At 42.7% G+C, this 21,072-nt stretch overlaps 2 protein-coding genes across 2 annotated transcripts; one reads left to right on the top strand and one right to left on the bottom strand.

Moving 5' to 3' along the window:
* Positions 1–8,932: 8,932 nt before the first annotated feature.
* akap19 (A-kinase anchoring protein 19) lies at positions 8,933–13,816 on the bottom strand. Its single transcript, XM_029703476.1, has 2 exons — positions 13,239–13,816; positions 8,933–10,176 (listed from the first exon to the last, which is right to left on the bottom strand). The coding sequence occupies exon 2, from the start codon at positions 9,990–9,992 to the stop codon at positions 9,720–9,722; it is 273 nt and encodes a 90-aa protein (XP_029559336.1). The 5' UTR covers positions 9,993–10,176; positions 13,239–13,816; the 3' UTR covers positions 8,933–9,719.
* Positions 13,817–15,536: 1,720 nt separating this feature from the next.
* mstnb (myostatin b) lies at positions 15,537–20,126 on the top strand. The gene is made up of 3 exons (XM_029703474.1): positions 15,537–16,023; positions 17,123–17,490; positions 18,522–20,126. Exons 1-3 carry the CDS (start codon positions 15,651–15,653, stop codon positions 18,900–18,902), a joined length of 1,122 nt encoding a protein of 373 aa, XP_029559334.1. The 5' UTR covers positions 15,537–15,650; the 3' UTR covers positions 18,903–20,126.
* The last annotated feature ends 946 nt before the right edge of the window (positions 20,127–21,072 follow it).

Below are 21,072 nucleotides of genomic sequence, written 5' to 3'. Positions count from 1 at the left end.
GTTCCCAAGCATTCTCATGCTTAAATAAAGAGATGTAATCAAGGTTCAAAATTATTAGGTTTTTGTCCATACGCTCCAGAAAAAAATTGGCACGTGGCTGAATTAGTTGGGGATCCCTGATGCATTATATACTGCTCAAAAAAATAAAGGGAACACTAAAATAACACATCCTAGATCTGAATGAATGAAATAATCTTATTAAATACTTTTTTCTTTACATAGTTAAAATGTGCTGATAACAAAATCACACAAAAATAAATCAATGGAAATCCAATTTATCAACCCATGGAGGTCTGGATTTGGAGTCACACTCAAAATTAAAGTGGAAAACCACACTACAGGCTGATCCAACTTTGATGTAATGTCTTTAAAACAAGTCAAAATGAGGCTCAGTAGTGTGTGGCCTCCACGTGCCTGTATGACCTCCCTACAAGGCCTGGGCATGCTCCTGATTAGGTGGCGGATGGTCTCCTGAGGGATCTCCTCCCAGACCTGGACTAAAGCATCCACCAACTCCTGGACAGTCTGTGGTGCAACGTGGCGTTGGTGGATGGAGCGAGACATGATGTCCCAGATGTGCTCAATTGGATTCAGGTCTGGGGAACGGGCGGGCCAGTCCATAGCATCAATGCCTTCCTCTTGCAGGAACTGCTGACACACTCCAGCCACATGAGGTCTAGCATTGTCTTGCATTAGGAGGAACCCAGGGCCAACAGCACCAGCATATGGTCTCACAAGGGGTCTGAGGATGTCATCTCGGTACCTAATGGCAGTCAGGCTACCTCTGGCGAGCACATGGAGGTCTGTGCGGCCCCCCAAAGAAATGCCACCCCACACCATGACTGACCCACCGCCAAACCGGTCATGCTGGAGGATGTTGCAGGCAGCAGAACGTTCTCCACGGCGTCTCCAGACTCTGTCACGTCTGTCACATGTGCTCAGTGTGAACCTGCTTTCATCTGTGAAGAGCACAGGGCGCCAGTGGCGAATTTGCCAATCTTGGTGTTCTCTGGCAAATGCCAAACGTCCTGCACGGTGTTGGGCTGTAAGCACAACCCCCACCTGTGGACGTCGGGCCCTCATACCACCCTCATGGAGTCTGTTTCTGACCGTTTGAGCAGACACATGCACATTTGTGGCCTGCTGGAGGTCATTTTGCAGGGCTCTGGCAGTGCTCCTCCTGCTCCTCCTTGCACAAAGGCGGAGGTAGCGGTCCTGCTGCTGGGTTGTTGCCCTCCTACGGCCTCCTCCACGTCTCCTGATGTACTGGCCTGTCTCCTGGTAGCGCCTCCATGCTCTGGACACTACGCTGACAGACACAGCAAACCTTCTTGCCACAGCTCGCATTGATGTGCCATCCTGGATGAGCTGCACTACCTGAGCCACTTGTGTGGGTTGTAGACTCCGTCTCATGCTACCACTAGAGTGAAAGCACCGCCAGCATTCAAAAGTGACCAAAACATCAGCCAGGAAGCATAGGAACTGAGAAGTGGTCTGTGGTCCCCACCTGCAGAACCACTCCTTTATTGGGGGTGTCTTGCTAATTGCCTATAATTTCCACCTGTTGTCTATTCCATTTGCACAGCAGCATGTGAAATGTATTGTCAATCAGTGTTGCTTCCTAAGTGGACAGTTTGATTTCACAGAAGTGTGATTGACTTGGAGTTACATTGTGTTGTTTAAGTGTTCCCTTTATTTTTTGAGCAGTGTATATATATATTTTTTTACATTTATTTAACCTTTATTTAACTGGGCAAGTCAATATCTCTGTTGTGCTGATGTACAGAATTATTGGCAAAGGGCAATATTTCTCATTACAGTTGGTGGTGCAAAGAAGCAAATGTTTGTTTTGGTGAGTAGGTGGAGTAGCTGGGTAAGGAAGAGGTTCTATCCTGTTTGAAGTATCACATAACTTGGGATGGTACTGTCAGGTGGTTTTTATGGCCTTTGTTGTGTCATACTTTCCTGTTTACTAGTGCATGTGAGTCTGTCCAATACATTTCCCAATACATTCAATCAAATACACAATGCAGGAAGCCTACACTGGGAAAACACCATGTCAAAATGTACAGCCTACTGTAATTTCTACCTAATTTGTATTTTAATGAAAAGGGGGATTTTGCAGCACTTGAGCTGTTACATTATTTTTCCGCAGTGTGGCTTTGATTGAATTTCTCTGTACGCAGCTCAAATCATTGGTTATATTAAATCCCATTTGCAGCGCTCAAACACTCAGCACACAGTTAAGAGCACTTACAGGCTCCCAGAGAGAGATGAGGCCAGAGAAGCTAAATGACCCGCCGTGGAGTTTGCTAAGTAAACAATGAACCAGCATAAACACTCTCTCCTGGAGAACACAGGCACAGTCATTCTCTTGGTGTCAGAGATTTTATGGTTTAGAATTTGCCCTTCAAAAAGGCACCAGCCAGGTGTCATTCTTCTTAATGTCTTTTGCCCTTGTCATGTATCTGGAGTGATCACTCAGTGTTACATTTGGCATTGTATTACTGTACGCTAAAGGCCAGTTCTCTATTCATTGTGCACTCTGGTGTACAATTCAATGACTCCAATTTCCCAACTAGTAGCTTCAAAAGTATGTTGTATAATAGTTATGTTGATAAAGATGTGTATGAAAACCTGATCGTAAAAATTATCATTTGATGTATTGTTTGAAGTCATTGACAAAAGCATAATTACACCGTACCTGCCTATGTAACTATATATTAACACTTAGATTGTATATTCCATTTATAAAGTGGAATGTTAAACATTGGCTTTGTGTGCAAGCCTGTATTGTTCAGCTGCTAAAGCTTCTGAGTCACTATATCAAAGCTAATTTGTGTGATCCATTAATCCATTTGGCCGATTAGAAATCTCCTGGACCTGACAGTCTATCAGCTAATCTAATGATTCAGTTAATGTTACAGGGACATAACACAGGCGCAGAGGGAGCTGTTGGCCCTGGACAGGCAAGAATGGGTTGAGCACATGATCAAATCTGTTTCAACTCTAGTTAGTGGATAGGTAGTGGATATTCCTCAAAAAGTTCTACAGCTGCACCATCAAAAGCATTCTGACCAGTTGCATCACCGCCTGGTATGGCGACTGCTCGGCATCTGACCGTAAGGCGCCACAGAGGGTAGCGCGTATAGCCCAGTACATCACTGGGGCCAAGGTTTCTGCCATCCAGGACCTCTATACCAGGCGGTGTCAGAGGAAGGCCCAAAAAAGTGTCAAAGACTCCAGCCACCCAAGTAGTAGACTGTTCTCTCTGCTACTGCACGGCAAGCGGTACCAGAGCGCCAAGGCTCCTTAACAGCTTCTACCCCCAAGCCATAAGACTGCTAAAAACAATTAATCAAATGGCTACCCGGACTATTTGCACCGCCACTGATGCTACTCACTGTTTATTATCTATGCATAATCACTTTACCCCTACCTACAAGTACATATTACCTCAATTACCTTGACTAAACTGTACACCCGCACAATGACTCAGTACCGGTCTCCCCTGTACATAGCCTCGTTATTTTATTGTAACTTTTTTTACTTTCATTTATTTAGTAAATATTCTCTTAACTCTTATTTTCTTAAAACTGCATTGTTGGTTAACTTGTAAGTAAGCATTTCATGGTAAGGGCTACACAAATCAAATCAAATGTTATTGGTCACATACACATGGTTAGCAGATGTTAATGTGAGTGTAGCGAAATGCTTGTACATCTAGTTCCGACCATGCAGTAATATCTAACAAGTAATCTAACAAAATTCACAACGACTACCTTATACACACAATGTAAGGGGATGGAATAAGAATATAATCGCGCGATGGCCGTGCGGCATAAGCAAGATGCAATAGATGGTATAGAATACACTATATACATATGAGATGAGCAATGTAGGATATGTAAACATTATTAAAGTGGCGTTATTTAAAGTGACTGGTGATCCATTATTAAATCAATTTATTAAAGTGGCCAGTGATTTGAGTCTGTGTGTAGGCAGCAACCTCTCTGTGTTAGTGATGGCTGTTTTAAGAGTTTGATGGCCTTGATATCGAAGCTGTTTTTCAGTCTCTCGGTCCCAGCTTTGATGCACCTGTACTGACATCGCCTTCTGGATGATAGCGGGGTGAACAGGTTACAGGTCCTTGATTGTCTTTTTGGCCTTCCTGTGACATCGGGTGCTGTAGGTGTCCTGGAGGGCAGGTCGTTTGCCCCTGGTGATGCGTTGTGCAGACCGCACTACACTTTGGAGAGGCTTGCGGTTGAGGGCGGTGCAGTTGCCGTACCAGGCGGTGATACAGCCAAAGACATTTGGCTTGTCGCCTGTTGCGCCTTCTTCACGATGCTGTCTGTGTGGGTGGACCATTTCACTTTGTCAGTGATGTGTACGCCGAGGAACTTAAAACTTTCCACCTTCATTACTGTCCCGTCGATGTGGATAGGGGGGGGGTGCTCCCGCTGCTCTTTCCTGAAGTACACATGTTGTATTCGGCGCATGTGACAAATATAATCAGATTTAATTCAGACGGAAGACAGCAGATCCAAAAGGTTAAGGTTAGGCAATAGGGAAATTGAAATTGCTTAAGATTAGAGTAAGGGTAGCTTTGATTCCAGACGATTTTTCTCAAGACATTCTCAAATGAGAATACAGTGTTGAGATCTGGTACCGCGAGACTACAGTAAGGGGTAAGTAAGGGTTAGGGTCATTATCGGATGATTAACCTTTGATGATGCTCATGATCAATGGCCCCATTTATACCAGGTGCTAACGTGTCCTCTCTCCTGATCTTGCCACATTCTGATTGTGCCCATATCTTTAAAAAGTGTCGACGATTAAAATAATTGATTGCAATCAGATCTTCCCAAGCATTTCGGAAGTAGTTGGACGAATTGATTGGTTGGATTAAAGCTCATTGGTCAGAGCTTAGTAAAGGTTAGTGGGGTCTGAGGTGGATGGGGGACGTCAGACGCGGGTTGCGACCCGCAAGGTTTCCAGTTCGAACCCAAGTTTCGACTTTTTTCCCGCCAACATTACCCAACATACTTCACTAATCACATTTCTAATTTATTAACATTCTAAGTGCCTCAACAGCAGTTGACTATGCACTGGGATAGAGGGTCACAGGTTCTAACCTTGCCGATGCCCTTTCTCAAAAAATAGATTAAGTCACTTAATCAATGGTAGAAGGCATAGATTTCAGCTTTATTGGTATTCACGTATTTTTTTCAGTTAGTTATTTACAGACCTGTACAGTGCTGCAGGTGAAATGAATGTTATATAAATATATAGATTCAGATGATGCAAAAGAAGCATTAGGATCTCCCAACAGAAAACACATTTTCTTCATAATCAAACTAAAGGGTTGACTGAAAAGACTGATGTTACAAGATGTTACTGTAACTTAAGTGAAATTTCGCCATTGTTACCGATACTGACATCATATTTCGAAGGAAAGAATCCAGATATACCTAGTTTGCACATACCTTGGTATTCCTTGTATGTATTTCAAGCTGGAAGCATTGTGAACTGCAACATTGACCATATCCAAAGCATTGGATTTCTGTGTTCGACGTAACTTAGAAGGCTATCACAGTTTTATTATTATGAAATACAGTGCACTCGGAAAGTATTCAGACCCCTTGACTTTTTCCACATTTTGTTACGTTACAGCCTTACTCTAAAATGGATAAATACATTATTTTCCCTCATCAATTTACACACAATACCCCACAATGGCAAAGCAAAAACAGGTTTATCAAATGTTTTGCAAATGTATAAAACAAACAAAATACTGTATTTACATAAGTATTCAGACCCTTTGCTATGAAACTCGAAATTGAGCTCAGGTGCATCCTGTTTCCATTTCTACAACTTGATTGGCGTCCACCTTTGGTAAATTCAATTGATTGGACATGATTTGGAAAGGCACACACCTGTCTATATATGGTCCAACAGTTGACAGTGCGTGTCAGCGCAAAAACCTAGCCATGATGTCGAAGGAATTGTCCATAGAGCTCCGAGACAGGACTGTGTCAAGGCACAGATCTGGGGAAGGGTACCAAAAAATGTCTGCAGCATTGAAGGTCCCCAAGAACACAGTGGCCTCCATAATTCTTAAATGGAAGAAGTTTGGAACCACCAAGAATCTTCCTAGAGCTGGCCGCCCGCCCGGCAAAAATGAGCAATCGGGGGAGAAGGACGGTGACCAAGAACCCGATGGTCACTCTGACAGAGCTCCTCTGTGGAGATAGGAGAACCTTCCAGAAGCACAACCATCTCTGCAGCACTCCTCCAATCAGGCCTTTATGGTAGAGTGGCCAAAGTCACTCCTCAGTAAAAGGCACATGTTTGCCTAAAGGCACCTAAAGGTCTCAGACCATGAGAAACAAGATTCTCTGGTCTGATGAAAACCAAGATTGAACTCTTTGGCCTGAATGCCAAGCGTCACATCTGAAGGAAACCTGGCACCATCCCTACGGTGAAGCATGGGGGTGGCAGTACCATGCTGTGGGGATGTTTTTCAGGGGCAGGGACTGGGAGTCTAGTCAGAATTGAGGGAAAGATGAATGGAGCAAAGTACAGAGAAATCCTTGATGAAAACCTGCTCCAGAGCACACAGGACCTCAGACTGGGGTGAAGGTTCACCTTCCAACAGGACAACGACCCTAAGCACACAGCCAAGACAACGCAGGAATGGCGTTGGAAAAACAAGTCTCTGAATGTCCTTGAGTGATTCTTGAACCAGATCGAACTCTGGAGAGAGACCTGAACATAGTTGTGCATCGATGCTCCCCATCCAACCTGAGAGTTTGAGAGGATCTGCAGAGAAGAATGGGAGAAACTCCCCAAATACAGGTGGGCCAAGCTTGTAGCGTCATACCCAAGAAGACTCGAGACTAAAAACCTGTCATTATGGGGTATTGTGTGTAGATTGAGGGGGAAAAAACAATTGAATCCATTTTAGAATAAGGCTGTAATGTAACAAAATGTGGAAAAAGTCAAGGGGTCTGAATACTTTCCGAATGCATTGTATACAGTATATACTGTAGTGCTAGCTGTCTTTTGCATAGTAAAACATTACTTTTATCAACCAATTTATTGGAGTCAAAATCAAGCTTGATGGAAATCAACTTTTGAATGTATTGTTTATTGCAGCTTTATCTTTAAGTTGTTAAAACATTTAGCTGAAGCAGTGATAACAGTGATCTGTTTCTAAACCCTCCAGCTCCCAGTTCTTAGATTTAGGAATTCAGTATGGGAAAAAAATTGGGTCACCGCTAAATGGGCCCGCAAACTAGGTTAAACTCCCTTAAAAAGACCTTCGCTTGAAAAACAAGAAACAAGCAGCAATATTACGGTTTGTCCCTTTTGATATGCCATAGCAACAACTTAGCCAATAACACTTCCTCAAAAGAGTCAGAATTAATCGAAGAAAAATCAAGAATTATTAGTAATTAATGTTGGCATTTTTGCTGAGGAGGTCTTAGTAATTTTACATCTAAGATGTTTGGTGCAGTATTTCTCAAGTGAGAAAATGTGCATGAAAATTTGTTGTCTCTAATTGAGAAGAATCCTGTTTATAGTTCCCACTGCTACTAGGAGTAGTACTGTTGACCAATCACCGACGAAGGGGCATATACTTGGGCTACCGAACTTCAACTTGCCTCAAGAAAAATGTTTGTGTGCGCGAACAGACAAAAAAAAACCCAGACAAAACAAAGAATAACGTCACCAAAAATTATTGTAATATGCGCGCAAACTGTTTCGACTGGGAGGCATTCGACAGGCTTTTAAATTTGTTGACAGAATTTTTGGGATGGTTCAAGAGATTAATCTCTTAACCCAGATTAGTGCAAATGTCGTTATAAACAGTATTTGTTGCTTTTAACTGTAATGGATTTTTTGGTGTTGCATTTAAAGCACACCACCACATTGTTTGCTGAGCATACCGAATGCCCTGGCAGCTGAATTCTCACTTGAGATACACATGCCAAACGTCACCAAAACTTGATTTTCCAGTGAAATAATTTCCACTTGTTCTTTGTGGTGTATACAATAGCACCCTAATCAACACTCTGGAAATGTACCATGTTGCCCAGCCTAGACTAATGCACCTTTTAAAGCTTCTTGAACATCGTTTTGTGGTAGTGTGGGAACTGACGTGCGATGACTAAGACTCACTGATATCGCCTTCTATCAAATAAACGTCATAAGAAAGCCCATCAAACATACTGTGCTTGTATTAGCATTCATTAAGGACTTTGGCAGTTATGGTCCCCTATTCCAAACAACTCAACTCTCTGTTGTGAGTATGTGTGTCTTTGGCCTGTTAAAATAGCATCATACTATTAAGAAGCCATTTGCTCTTAATAAAAATAGCATGGCCTTTTAGAGTTGCATATTTGTGCTGTAAATTCTATGGGGCAGATGGCAGTAGTTCATCATTGGATAGAGTACAGTACGTAAACAACCAGGGTGCTTGGCCCTAGACATTTTGGCCAAAACAAAAGGTATTTGTGAACTCAACACTCTTTTTGTGCCTAGAAGCAAAGTCCCGGTAAAAGTGTGTGAATCCGTCCTAATTTACTCATGGCATGCGGACCTAGCCAGCCCTCAGGAATGTCCTATTGTCATTGGCATTCAAATTCACAAAATGGGAGGACGCTGAACCTCTGTAAAACATTCCTAGAGCATCATTTTGTCAAAGTGACCGTAGTCAGGTCCTTGGTTGCTGCAGCTCGTGGTCAGACCTGCTTAATGGTAGGGCTGGGACGATACCAGTATCGCGATATTCTTTCCATGGCAAAAATGAAAACACAAAGCTCTTTGGTCCTTTAAAAACCTGCTGTATGTAAAATATTGTGTGCTATAGCTTGTAAAATAAATGAATATGACTCTGGATGACAACATAATCATTTTTGTTTCCAACATCAGGGCTGAAGTTAAATTCGCTTCATGTTTTGTTTCCTTGCCACGATACTAACGAATATCGCGATACTGGTATCGTCCCGGACCTACTTAATGGGTAGTTTGAAGAATGAGTTTCCTTTGTTGGTGGATGTGGACCACAGGCCCCCTGGGATGCCATTATCCAATAACCCTAAACTGGGAGCTTCTGTCTGGGAAGACAGATGGAGAGGGAGGTGTGTACCTGCTGACCCCAGCAAACATTTTAAGTGAAAAACACTGGCCACTTGAGGGGCCTATTAATAACTTCCTACATAGGACCTGAAATTTGGCCCCAGGATGGCACGCGTCAAGCAAAAAAAAACGGTATACTTTTACTGAAAGGCAGAACCGGTAATTTTCAAAGCAGGATTCAATGATACTCTCCTGCTTTATTGGCTCCCAAGCCGCTTTAACTAAACACACCCCAACTCTCATCATCTAGCTAACGATGGAGAGAAGCACATGGTCTAGATTGAATATGAGAGGAGTAGCCAAGGTCTGTTAGTCAAGGTCAAAATGTCACCAGATGAGTTACAACATCCAAGTATGTATTAATTAAACAGAAAAATGGCTTTGGACCATTGGGATCAACATCTTGTCATCTCCAGCTGGTGCATGTTCGTAGTGTTTTGTTTCACCCTGAATCTGAGTGCTGTCTGGTCTCCTGTCTTCTGGGCATCCATTTGTCCTCCTCTCCCCAGAGGGTCAAGGTGAATCCCAGAACAGAAATGCCTCTTGCACTGCCTCTGCCCCCCCCTCACCCCTCATGGCACGTCACACTCAATGTAGGGGATGTCACTGTAGCGGCTGTCCACCTCCAGCCACTGCTGCACTGCCCGGGCCACAATCTCTTCCGACAGCCGCTGGGCATACTCCAGCAGGATGGGGTCCACCCGGGGAGAGTCTTTCCCTGACCCCGTCTCCGAGTGGACCAGCAGCGCATTCTCGCCCCATCGCTTCCCAAGCTTGCCGTCCACCTTCTCCACCGAGTTGGCGTACTGGGTCGGATCGCTCTTCTTGGATTTGACGCATCCCATGATATAAATAATGTAGCATTGATTTCAGGGAGCTGGTGAAGCAGGAGTGTGTCTGAGAGGGGCTTAGGCTCTGGTCGAGAAGTGACGGCTAGGAAGCCGATTCTTGTCTGGACCGAGCTTCGCTGAAATAGTCCAGACGGTCAGCCATGCTCCTGTACTCCCCTACACAGATCTTTCCCATGTGCTATAGGGAGAGAAAATAGGGAGAGGATTTCAGTGTTTTATTTTCCATCAGAGGCAGCCTAAAAATACCAGATGGCAAAGGAAAGAATTGAGAGGCCTACTATTTTCACAGTGACTTAGCATTTTTCCCTCTGTTATCACCTATGCAGCAGTAGCTACACACCGGACACACCACGTAATTTCAACATGGACCTTTGGGTCATATTTGGTTGAGACGTTGATCAATGAGATTTCAAACTTTTATTCACCCACTCAAAAAGGACAGCCAGAAGTTTGTTGAATTCCCAATGTGTTATCACTACGCTTTCAACCATTAATCTAATAGCACAACCAAATGACCTGGATTGCAGTTGAGATGAGACTGCATTAAAAGCACATAGTGCAAGTGATCAATGCTGTTCAAGATTCTGCACAGATTATTACAGCAATTGTGAAGATTTCCACAGACGTGCAAACTTAATATGCTATGTTGAACATGCACACCTTCTATGATTACATAAAAATACATTTATGGTTAGAAAGCCTCAATGTGGCCATGGATGTGTTACTCATTTTAAGGTTGAATAGATACTGTCACATTAGTTTCTTTGATTGCCTTAACTTTTGGCTATTTACTGTATTACAAAAGTGATATTGAATTTTGTTTAGTTGACAACGTAACCAAATATCAACATTTAAAAGAGATGTATCTAATGCTTGGATAGTTTCATCTGAGCCACTGGGTTAATCCTAATCTTTAACTTTTATTTTTGGTTTACTTGTAGACGTGAATCGAATATATAATTTGTTAACTTGTCAAAGTTATAAGGCTATTTACTGTATTGCAAAAGTAATATTGAATTGTGTATGGAAGCAAATATCAACATTTGAAGGAAATATATTTTTCTTCAGTATAGCTTGTAGAGAAACTGGAATTAAAGCCAGATTAAGTTAATGGCACAAAAGATACAAACGCAAGATGTAAAGTGTTTGTCTCATGCTTCATGAGCTGAAATAAAAGCATGCTGACTGCAGGAATGTCCACCAGGGCTATTGCCAGAGAATTTAATGTTCATTTCTCTACCATAAGCCGTTCTTTTAGAGAATTTGGCAGTACGTCCAACCTGCCTCACAACCGCAGACCACGTGTAACCATGCCAGCCCAGGACCTCCATATCCACCACTGGCACGCTGGAGAAGTGTGTTCTTCACAGATGAATCCTGGTTTCAACTGTACTGGGCAGATGGCAGACAGCATAGTGTGTATGGCGTTGTGTGAGCTAGCGGTTTGTTGACGTCAGCGTTGTGAACAGAGTGCCCCATGGTGGGGTTATGGTATGGGCAGGCATAAGCTACAGACAACGAACACAATTGCATTTTATCGATGGCAATTTGAATGCAGAGATACCTTGACGAGATCCTGGGTCGTGCCATTCATCAGGCGTCATCACCTCATGCAAGGCCCCAAGTGGCAAGGATCTGTACACAATTCATGGAAGCTGAAAATGTCCCAGTTCTTCCATGGCCTGCATATTCACCAGACACGTCACCTTTTGAGCATGTTTGGGATGCTCTGGGTCGACGAGTACAACCACATGTTCCAGTTCCCTCCAATATCCAGCAACTTCGCACCGCCATCGAAGAGGAGTGGGACAACATTCCACAAACCACAAGCAATAGCCTGAATAACTATGCGAAGGAGATGTGTCGCGCTGCATGAGGCAAATGGTGGTCACACTAGATAGTGACTGGTTTTCTGATCCACGACCCCTACCTTTTTTTTAAAAGGTATCTGTGACTAACAGATGCATATCTGTATTACCAGTCATGCGAAATCCATAGATTAGGGCCTAATGAATTTATTTCAATTGACTGATTTATATGAACTGTAACTCAGTAAAATCTTTGAAATTGTTGTATGTTGCGCTTATATTTTTGTTCTGTGTAGATATAAGTCATTTGGAAAATGCTCTATAAATTTTTTCACTTTGAAAATGTGGAGTAAGTTGTGTTTAATTATAATTATAAGGCAGCAAAATGTGAAGACTGCAAGGGGTGTGTAGACTTTGACTAGGCATTGTATAAATAGACTATGTGGCTCTAGGTTGAATGCACAAAGGACTGATGTTATTTGCTGTAGTCCACATCTCCATCTGTCCTGTGCGCTGCCTCAGTCCTGCCTGATCCAGATTCAAGGTGGCATGTGATTATTTCTCTGACAGAGCAGCACACTACTATATCATCCCGTTCGTCTCTCACATACAATTAGCTTTTTACAGATGCTGCAAAATGCTAGCATTGCAGCTTATGCTTTTTGACAGTGGCTGCCGCTTATATAAGTACAGTGCTGATTCCGAAAACTTCAATCAGATCTTTATGACACATCTTTTCATATTTTTAAGACAAAGTGGGGAAAGGTGATGTCTGTTACCTTATGTCAAGCATGTCGCTCTAGCCCAAGTAGCCTATAAGGAACGTGGCAATGTAGCATTTAGCTCAAGCATGGAACGTGGCAAGCATGTCGCTCTAGCCCAGGTATCATTGGACTCGACCCTGTAAACCCTACCTCCCTCCACAGCGGATTTAGAAGGGTGGGGGGGTATTACAACCAACACATAACAATTCTACTTTACATTTTGTTATTATATTTTACATTTGGAAACAACCGGATTATGTGTAATATAGTCATATAGGTTATTCTTTGAGAAAAAGTTACTAAATAAAAAATGTGTCCATTTAATCACCGTCCTTGGGAATGTGAGGGTGAAGTTGGCCATGCCAGGGACGTTTAACCCCCATTCTACTATAACCCACCTTTCTTGAACTAGTAAGGGCATATATTAAATAATCTCACTATTGAAATGTGAACATAAAAGGTCAAGGAGAAATTATAACCGGGATGGGGAAATAGAGGGCGAAATAGTTGTCACCCTTGGAAATAGGACTCTGAAAATTCCCTACTCATGAGCGCATTTCTGCTTAATACACCATTATTTAAACGTAGCCTGCGCCTATAGCCCATTTCCCACACAATTCCCTGAAAAATACATATCATAAAATATTGTGGATGCGTGGGATACGTACCTTCAAGAGGGCTCTTGGAAAAGTAGGACTGGGTGAGTTTACCCCCATGAATATCAAATTCACCCAGTGGGAAATCACATCCTCGTTTTCTCTTTGACACTTTCCCCTACGGTTGATTTCAATAAAGACGTGTCATACATCCACACGGATTGTTAACCGAAATTACTATATGTGCCGCCTCTCCTTTCGATTCAATCTCCTTATCGGCTTCAAACCGCTGCATATGCGTCCAATGATTTGAACTTGAAGCTTGGAAGGCAGCGACAGCATTGGTCGGTTTCTCTCTCTGCACGAAATGTGCACTACGTTATCAAACTGGGCATCCAATGTTGCACCACACCACATTGTGCAGTAATTTTAACTAAATGCAAAATCGATTTAAGGTCTCAAAGCCATGAATGGTCGGACCTGGATGACTACACCTTCTTGCCATCGTTCTACTCGAGATTGTCCATGGGTCATCGTTGAAATTGTTGCCTGTTTGACTCCACTTTCTAATGGCGGCTGTAGCTTGTAGGACGTAATTATATTTTTAATACACACTCAACAGCAATTAGTAGCTGTGTCGACTAGGTTGTGGAGGTAAATTGTGCGCACACAAATCAGGCTACTAATACTTGTACAATATCACCCTCTTGTGGCATGCTTGACTTCTCAGTGATTTATTACAATGTTTAAAGTAAGGAATATATGCAGTTGTTGCTATAAACTAATGCCATAGATTATAATCCTGTCTCCCAGGCCTTTGCTGGAAGTGTACCCCCGTGCAGCTTCCCTGTATCAAAGTGTTAGGCTACTACTGAGTCTGCCAAGAGGTCTGGACCATTATGGCACAGGAGGTACCGTAGTGCGCTTTCGCTTAAGCCACAGGGGCACTGTGTAAGGTTTTATGAGTATTGATAGCGAGCTATATGTGCTCGGATACAATTTAAAACCAATTGTTGTAATTTAAAATATATATATATATATATATATGACGAATTCGTTCTTGACGAATGCGTAAATCTGTAAAACTCATTGGAGTGTGCGTAAAACTGTATAGTCCATAAGTGTACATTAGTTAAAGTCGTTTAGTATGTTTTCTTTCACATAAGGGATATAGTCTCAAATTCCATAATGATAATAGGCTATAAACCATTGACATGACTCGTGACCAAGTCATTGTGTCATGCCATCCATATTGCTGCGTAAAATGTACATCATTTAGACGATTTGATTGACTTTCATTAGAACCTATATGTTACTTTTCATCTGTAAATTAAAATAATATTTCAGAACCTGTGCGTAATGTTCCAACTGTAGTTGTCGATAAGCCGCACGATGGCACTAAACGTCTAGACGAAAAAGCTTTCGTAAATCAGACACCCCAAGGCAACAATACCCAGTAGCCTATAGTTAAGTACAGTATAGTAGGCCTACAGTACAGCCCATTTCCCCATATATTTTCTATGCAATGGTATCTATCCTATAGCCTATCTGATTAATACATTTTGCCTTTGGAAAGTAGGTTTGGAGACAAGTAGGTCTGCTCCATGTAGCCTAAATGTCTACATAGACTAAATATTGGTTCCTGCCATATTTGTAAATAATGTTCCATACATTTTCAAGAGAGATTCAGAAAGATAGGCAAACTGATCATATAACTAACTGATCGTAGAGAAGTGAAGTCATAACTCCGATTAATTTGATCCCTGTAGCTTTGATGGGATGCAGGAGCGGACTGACCATCTGGCATTTCTGGCAAATGTCAGAAGGGCTGGTAATTTTTTGCCTAGAGGGCATGTCTAACTTCTTTTTTTTTTGCGCAAAATTATAATTATCTGGCTAATAATGGTGGCCTCAATGAATAAAATGGGCTGGTGTAGGGGCATTGAGGAAACATTTTTAGTTGTGGGGGCCTCAAGGGGAAAAATGGGCCATTGTGTTATAAATGCCAGAACCGATTTCTAGTTCCAGTCCACCCCTGGTGTGATGGGACAGGCTGAATAAAACGGGTTTCTCAGTGGCATTCAGATGTTGACTAGCTGTGGCTGACTTAAGTTTATGCAATAAATCAATAACCACATCCGAAATGTTTATTTGGCCATTTGCAGTACTGTCTTGTCTGATTGATAGTGTAGTTGTCTCAAAACTATTCCAAACCTTGCATTTGCGTACCTCTTTAAGGTTTGACAGAAAAATACAGTTCATGTCTGTCTGTTAAATTCATTGTTGCCAGCCCAACCAATCATAGATTTTGACGACACAAAAGAGAGGCCAAAGTTGCAATATAAAAAGGGCTGCCGAATTAAAGTTTGACACCTATCAGTGTAGAGCCTGATTTCAAACACAGGCAACTCTGTAGTCCGCCTTCACGCCAATACATATTACGTTTGGGATTCCATTTTTATAGCAAACTCCGCACCTTAGATAATGCATCTGACGCAGGTTCTGATATATCTCAGTTTCATGGTTGCTTTCGGTCCAGTGGGTCTTGGTGATCAAACCGCGCACCACCAGCCCCCTGCCACGGATGACGGCGAGCAGTGCCCAACATGCGAGGTCCGACAGCAGATCAAAAACATGAGATTACACGCCATCAAGTCCCAAATTCTTAGCAAACTGCGACTCAAGCAAGCTCCCAATATCAGCCGAGATGTTGTCAAGCAGCTCCTGCCTAAGGCACCACCTTTGCAGCAACTTCTTGACCAGTACGATGTTCTTGGAGATGACAATAAGGATGGAGTTATGGAAGAAGATGATGAACATGCCATCACAGAAACAATCATGACAATGGCCACTGAACGTAAGTTTGACAGACTATTATTCAATGCAACTATACACTGAGTGTACAAAACATTAGGACAACTTGCTCTTTCCATGACATAGACTGACCAGGTGAATCCAGGTGAAAGCTATGATCCCTTATTGATGTCACTTGTTGAATCAACTTCAACCCGTGTAGATGAAGGGGAGGAGACAGGTTAAATAATGATTGTTAAGCCTTGAGACAATTGAGACATGGATTGCGTATGTGTGCCTTTCAGAGGGTGAATGGGAAAGACAAAATACGTAAGTGCCTTTGAACGTGGTATGGTAGTAGGTGCCAGGCGCACCGGTTTGAGTGTTCGCTGCTGGGTTTTCACGCTCAACAGTTTCCCGTATGTACAAGAACGGTCGATCACCCAAATGACATCCAGCCAACTTGACACAACTGTGGGAAGCATTGGAGTCAACATGGGCCAGTATCACTTTGGGACGCTTTCGACACGTTGTAGAGCCCATGCCAAGACGAATTGAGGCTGTTCTCAATATTAGGAAGGTGTTCCTAAAGTTTTGTACACTCAGTGTTTAATAACGTTATAAAAAGGTACCAGACCGCAGCTGTTTTTACGCATTGGGCACAGAGCGCACTTGCATATCTGATCCCGTATTACTTGCACCACCATGTTGAGAATAGGTTGGAATTTCACACGAATGAGGAATTCGTTTTGATCTGTAATTTCATGTTAAATTGGAACCACTATAGAATTTTACGCGGTAAATGTACGAACAATACGCACGAGCCAAGTTCCATCTTATAATGTGCCAGTGTCACTCTGGTGTTGAGTGTGGAGGTTCTAAAACTAGATAGGCTAGGCTATATTGGAGGATACTCTGGAGATGAGACATTGTTGAGTTTTATAGTTTGTCAATACTTGTCATGACATTGTAACTTTAAATATATATTTTGAAATTGGTTTACCAAGGGGGTTCTGTAACGAAAACAAAATTGTGTTTTGTGTTAAATACAACTGCAAACGTTTTTTTGCAGTCATTTCATTTAGTTTATAAATCAAATTGTGTTGTGGAAATAGAGGTGACATTTCCATATTGTAATTAATGTTCTAATTTCTCTCCTCCAGCCCAATCCATCGTCCAAGTCGATCGGAAACCCAAGTGTTGCTTATTCTCCTTCAGTTCGAAGATTCAGGTGAACCGCATAGTTCATGCGCAGTTATGGGTGCACCTTTTGCCAGCTGATGAAGTCACCACCGTGTTCCTGCAAATCTCCCGCCTGATGCCTGTCACGGACGGGGGCAGGCACATAGGTATCCGGTCTCTAAAGATCGACGTGAATGCAGGAGTCAGCTCTTGGCAAAGTATCGACGTGAAACAAGTGCTGTCGGTGTGGCTGCGGCAGCCGGAGACGAATTGGGGGATCGAGATTAATGCGTTCGACTCGAAGGGAAATGATCTGGCCGTTACCTCAGCAGAAGCGGGAGAAGGACTGGTGAGTTTAGATTGATCTCCCATCGAAGCAATTTACAAATAGTTTTGTAATTTATCCCCGTGGATCTATGTGAAGTAATCCATAACTCATGTATTAATGCGTAATGATGCAATATCAACACGTACCACCCTTGTCAAGAGTGCAAATACATTTGTGTGTCAAATTGTGTGGCAAGACTCATTTGGCTTCACATACCAGTTGTTGATCAGAGGGGTCTTGGCACCCTAAGATTTGCTATCATTTGCTTTTATGTTTAGCTAACAATCACATTTTCAAAGTACTTTAGAATCTTTAATATAAACACACAGACCTCATTAAAGGAGTATATCTATGGCAGAATAGTTGCCCTGGCCACCAATAATATCAGGTCCTATCACCTGATTACATAAAAGTTCACATTGTTTACATGGCCAGAAATTCCAGAAGTCTTCTGTGTGACTGTGCTAATCAGAGTAATTGCCTACAGACACACACACACACACACACACACACACACACACACACACACACACACACACACACACACACACACACACACACACACACACACACACACACACACACACACACACACACACACACACACACACACACACACACTTTGTTCTTCTATCCTCATGGGGACCTACAATGCTTGCTTTCCATTCAAAATCCTATTTTCCCTAACCCCTTACCCTAACCTGTAGCCCAAACCTAACTCCTAACCCTAAATCCTTACCCTAATTGTCACTCTAACCCCTAAACCTAACCCCTAAGCTTAAAATAGCCTATGTCCTCATGACGAGGGAGAACTTTCCTTGTTTTGCTATCCTTGTGGGGACTTTTGGGGATTTTAGGTCCCTACAAGGATATAAGTACCCACACACACACACACACACACACACATTTTCAGTGGCTCAAAGTATCACAACACCAGGTTTGAAACCTTGATCAGCAATGTTTTATTGGAGAAGCAAAATCAAATATGTTTCCCAATGTATCAAGCAATACCTGTTTCATGTTTTTAACCATTCCGTGTTGTGCCCTTACAGCAACCCTTCATGGAGGTGACGATTTCAGAGGGCCCAAAGCGCTCCAGGAGAGACTCGGGCCTGGACTGTGACGAGAACTCCCCCGAGTCCCGCTGTTGCCGCTACCCCCTCACGGTAGACTTTGAAGACTTTGGCTGGGACTGGATTATTGCCCCCAAGCGCTACAAGGCCAACTACTGCTCTGGTGAGTGTGAGTACATGCACCTGCAGAAGTACCCCCACACCCACCTGGTGAACAAGGCTAACCCTCGCGGCACCGCGGGGCCCTGCTGCACCCCCACCAAGATGTCCCCCATCAACATGCTCTACTTCAACCGCAAAGAGCAGATCATCTACGGCAAGATCCCCTCCATGGTGGTGGACCGTTGCGGATGCTCGTGAGCGAGAGCTCTGCCGATGAGGGGGAGGGGCTCAGCCAGGGTCTCCACCCTGGACTTTGGGACAGATCCATCCACCACTACCAGTGCTTTCTGCAGAACACGGTGCAATAGAGCCAGAATAGCGACTAAAGAAATGCCCGTACATTCGCTGAGCAGCGCTTCCACCACGGACATGTCTCGTTCCATTTTTTTTTTCATTTTTGTTTTCTTCCCTCCTCCAATCACATGTTCGCAGCCACAATGGCCTTAAATCACATGGATGTAGGAACACAACGCCTGTTGGACTTGGGAGTGGACGTAGTAGCCTAAAGTACGCCACATTTTCCCACAAAACTGTTAAATGTTACACGCTCCGTCCAGTTATTCAAACATACAGACATGGATGGACACACATACACCAGACCTGGGTTCAAATAGTATTTGTTTTCTTTCAAATACTTTGACTGTTTGATGGAGACAGGTGGGGTTTGCACTTTGGGGAATAATCCATTGGTTCCATTGCACCAGGCAAGCACAGCTTAAGTACTGGAAAGAAAACAAATCATATTTCAACCCAGGTCAGAAACATAGGTGCACACACACAGACTCATTTCCCCCCAAGATTTTACGGCTACGCTTACCTATCGGTGTGATAATCATATAAGCAATGTTTGAGAGTGAAACCGGGAATCCTCAACGACTTTTGAAAGGGCTTGGAAAACTATAGCTGAGGTCTCAGTCTGAACTGGCCTTCATGCATAATGCCATACACACCATGCACACACACAGCAACAGTGCATTCTTATTCAACTTTTAATCATAGCTTTACCACCATTCAACTGCCTGAACTGCCCTACTCACTTGAATTATTCTTTTTGTAAATCAACATTACTGGACAGGAGGACTTGAACCGGAGGCACAATGAATGCAGTCTACACATTGAGATGTGTTTGAGACAGATAAATATATTTTGAAAAGTATGAATGTTAAAATCACGTTTAAACTCTGTCTTACAAATAACACAGTTTGCACTATGGCAAACCAATAGAAAGAATTGGTTGCTACAAAAGTTGTAAAAACTGATTTTGATATGTTTGCTAATTTGTATTGTATACATATGCCATTGTTTCCATTAGCAGTTACCTTTCTAAACCATTGTTAGTAAATGTATAAGACCACAAACTAGCAAGAAAACAGTACAAATGCGACTATATACCTGTTAATCAAATAAAGGTGCTTGCTTATATGTTAAGTTCAGTTATTTCATCCAATAGCTTGGTAATGGTATTTTACTGCCCTTGGAATAATAGAGCTGTGCATTTATTCTGAACAAGGGACGATGTGCTCCTTCAGCAATGAGTCCTGAATGACACAAGTGCCATGTGGAATCATATAAAAGGTCATTTCTAGCATTCCTGTTCATGTGCATTTGGTCACAAGCCTCAGTCATGTAAACTGAATCATAAGAGGAAGGTTCTTGTGATAAACACATGAAGACTAATGCATCCATACGGTTCCAATTCACATAAAATGAATGTGAATTATAGACCGCAATGTAGTTCATTCTGTTCCCCTGAACAGGGCTCAAACTCAAAATACTTTGCACAACACCACTTATAGCCAACAGAGCAAGAGACAGGTCTGTCATCCCATGAGCGACAATTGACTTCAGATCTCAAGGAAGGTGACGTCAGCGATGTAATCAAGCCAACATGCTACCTGAATTTCTCATCCACTACACAGGCAATTCAGCCAAATAGCGCAAGACCCAAAACCCTCCCATCCATGGTCACAGAAAGTGTGCCCAGGCTAAGGAACAGCATGGATCCTACCATACCCCATTAAAACGATTGGACCAATATGGTGCCTTTCAGCTGACCAATCACACGGACCCAGCCAGCCGTGGTGTTACCATTTCGTTTCATCATCAAAACAACATACAGTGATCAGAGTAGTCTGGACAACATGTCTCATTCAGTTGAGTTTATCCACCCTTATTCTTTCAACATATGTCTTCCACTGATGGATAAGCAACAGGAGGTGTGTGAGTTTGTGCATGCTTGTGTTTGTGCATGCACCCATGCATGGATGTACAGAAAAGTAATAAGATCAACATTCACTGATAACATTATATATGTATTGTGGACATCATTTATGCCAACTTTCTTTCAACCTGCTTTTCCAGCTAGGGG

This window comes from Salmo trutta, chromosome 20 (assembly GCF_901001165.1).
Source record: "Salmo trutta chromosome 20, fSalTru1.1, whole genome shotgun sequence".
Taxonomy (NCBI): Eukaryota; Metazoa; Chordata; class Actinopteri; order Salmoniformes; family Salmonidae; genus Salmo; species Salmo trutta.
The sequence above is the reverse complement of the archived record's forward strand: the minus strand, read 5'-3'. Positions and strand labels throughout refer to the sequence as shown.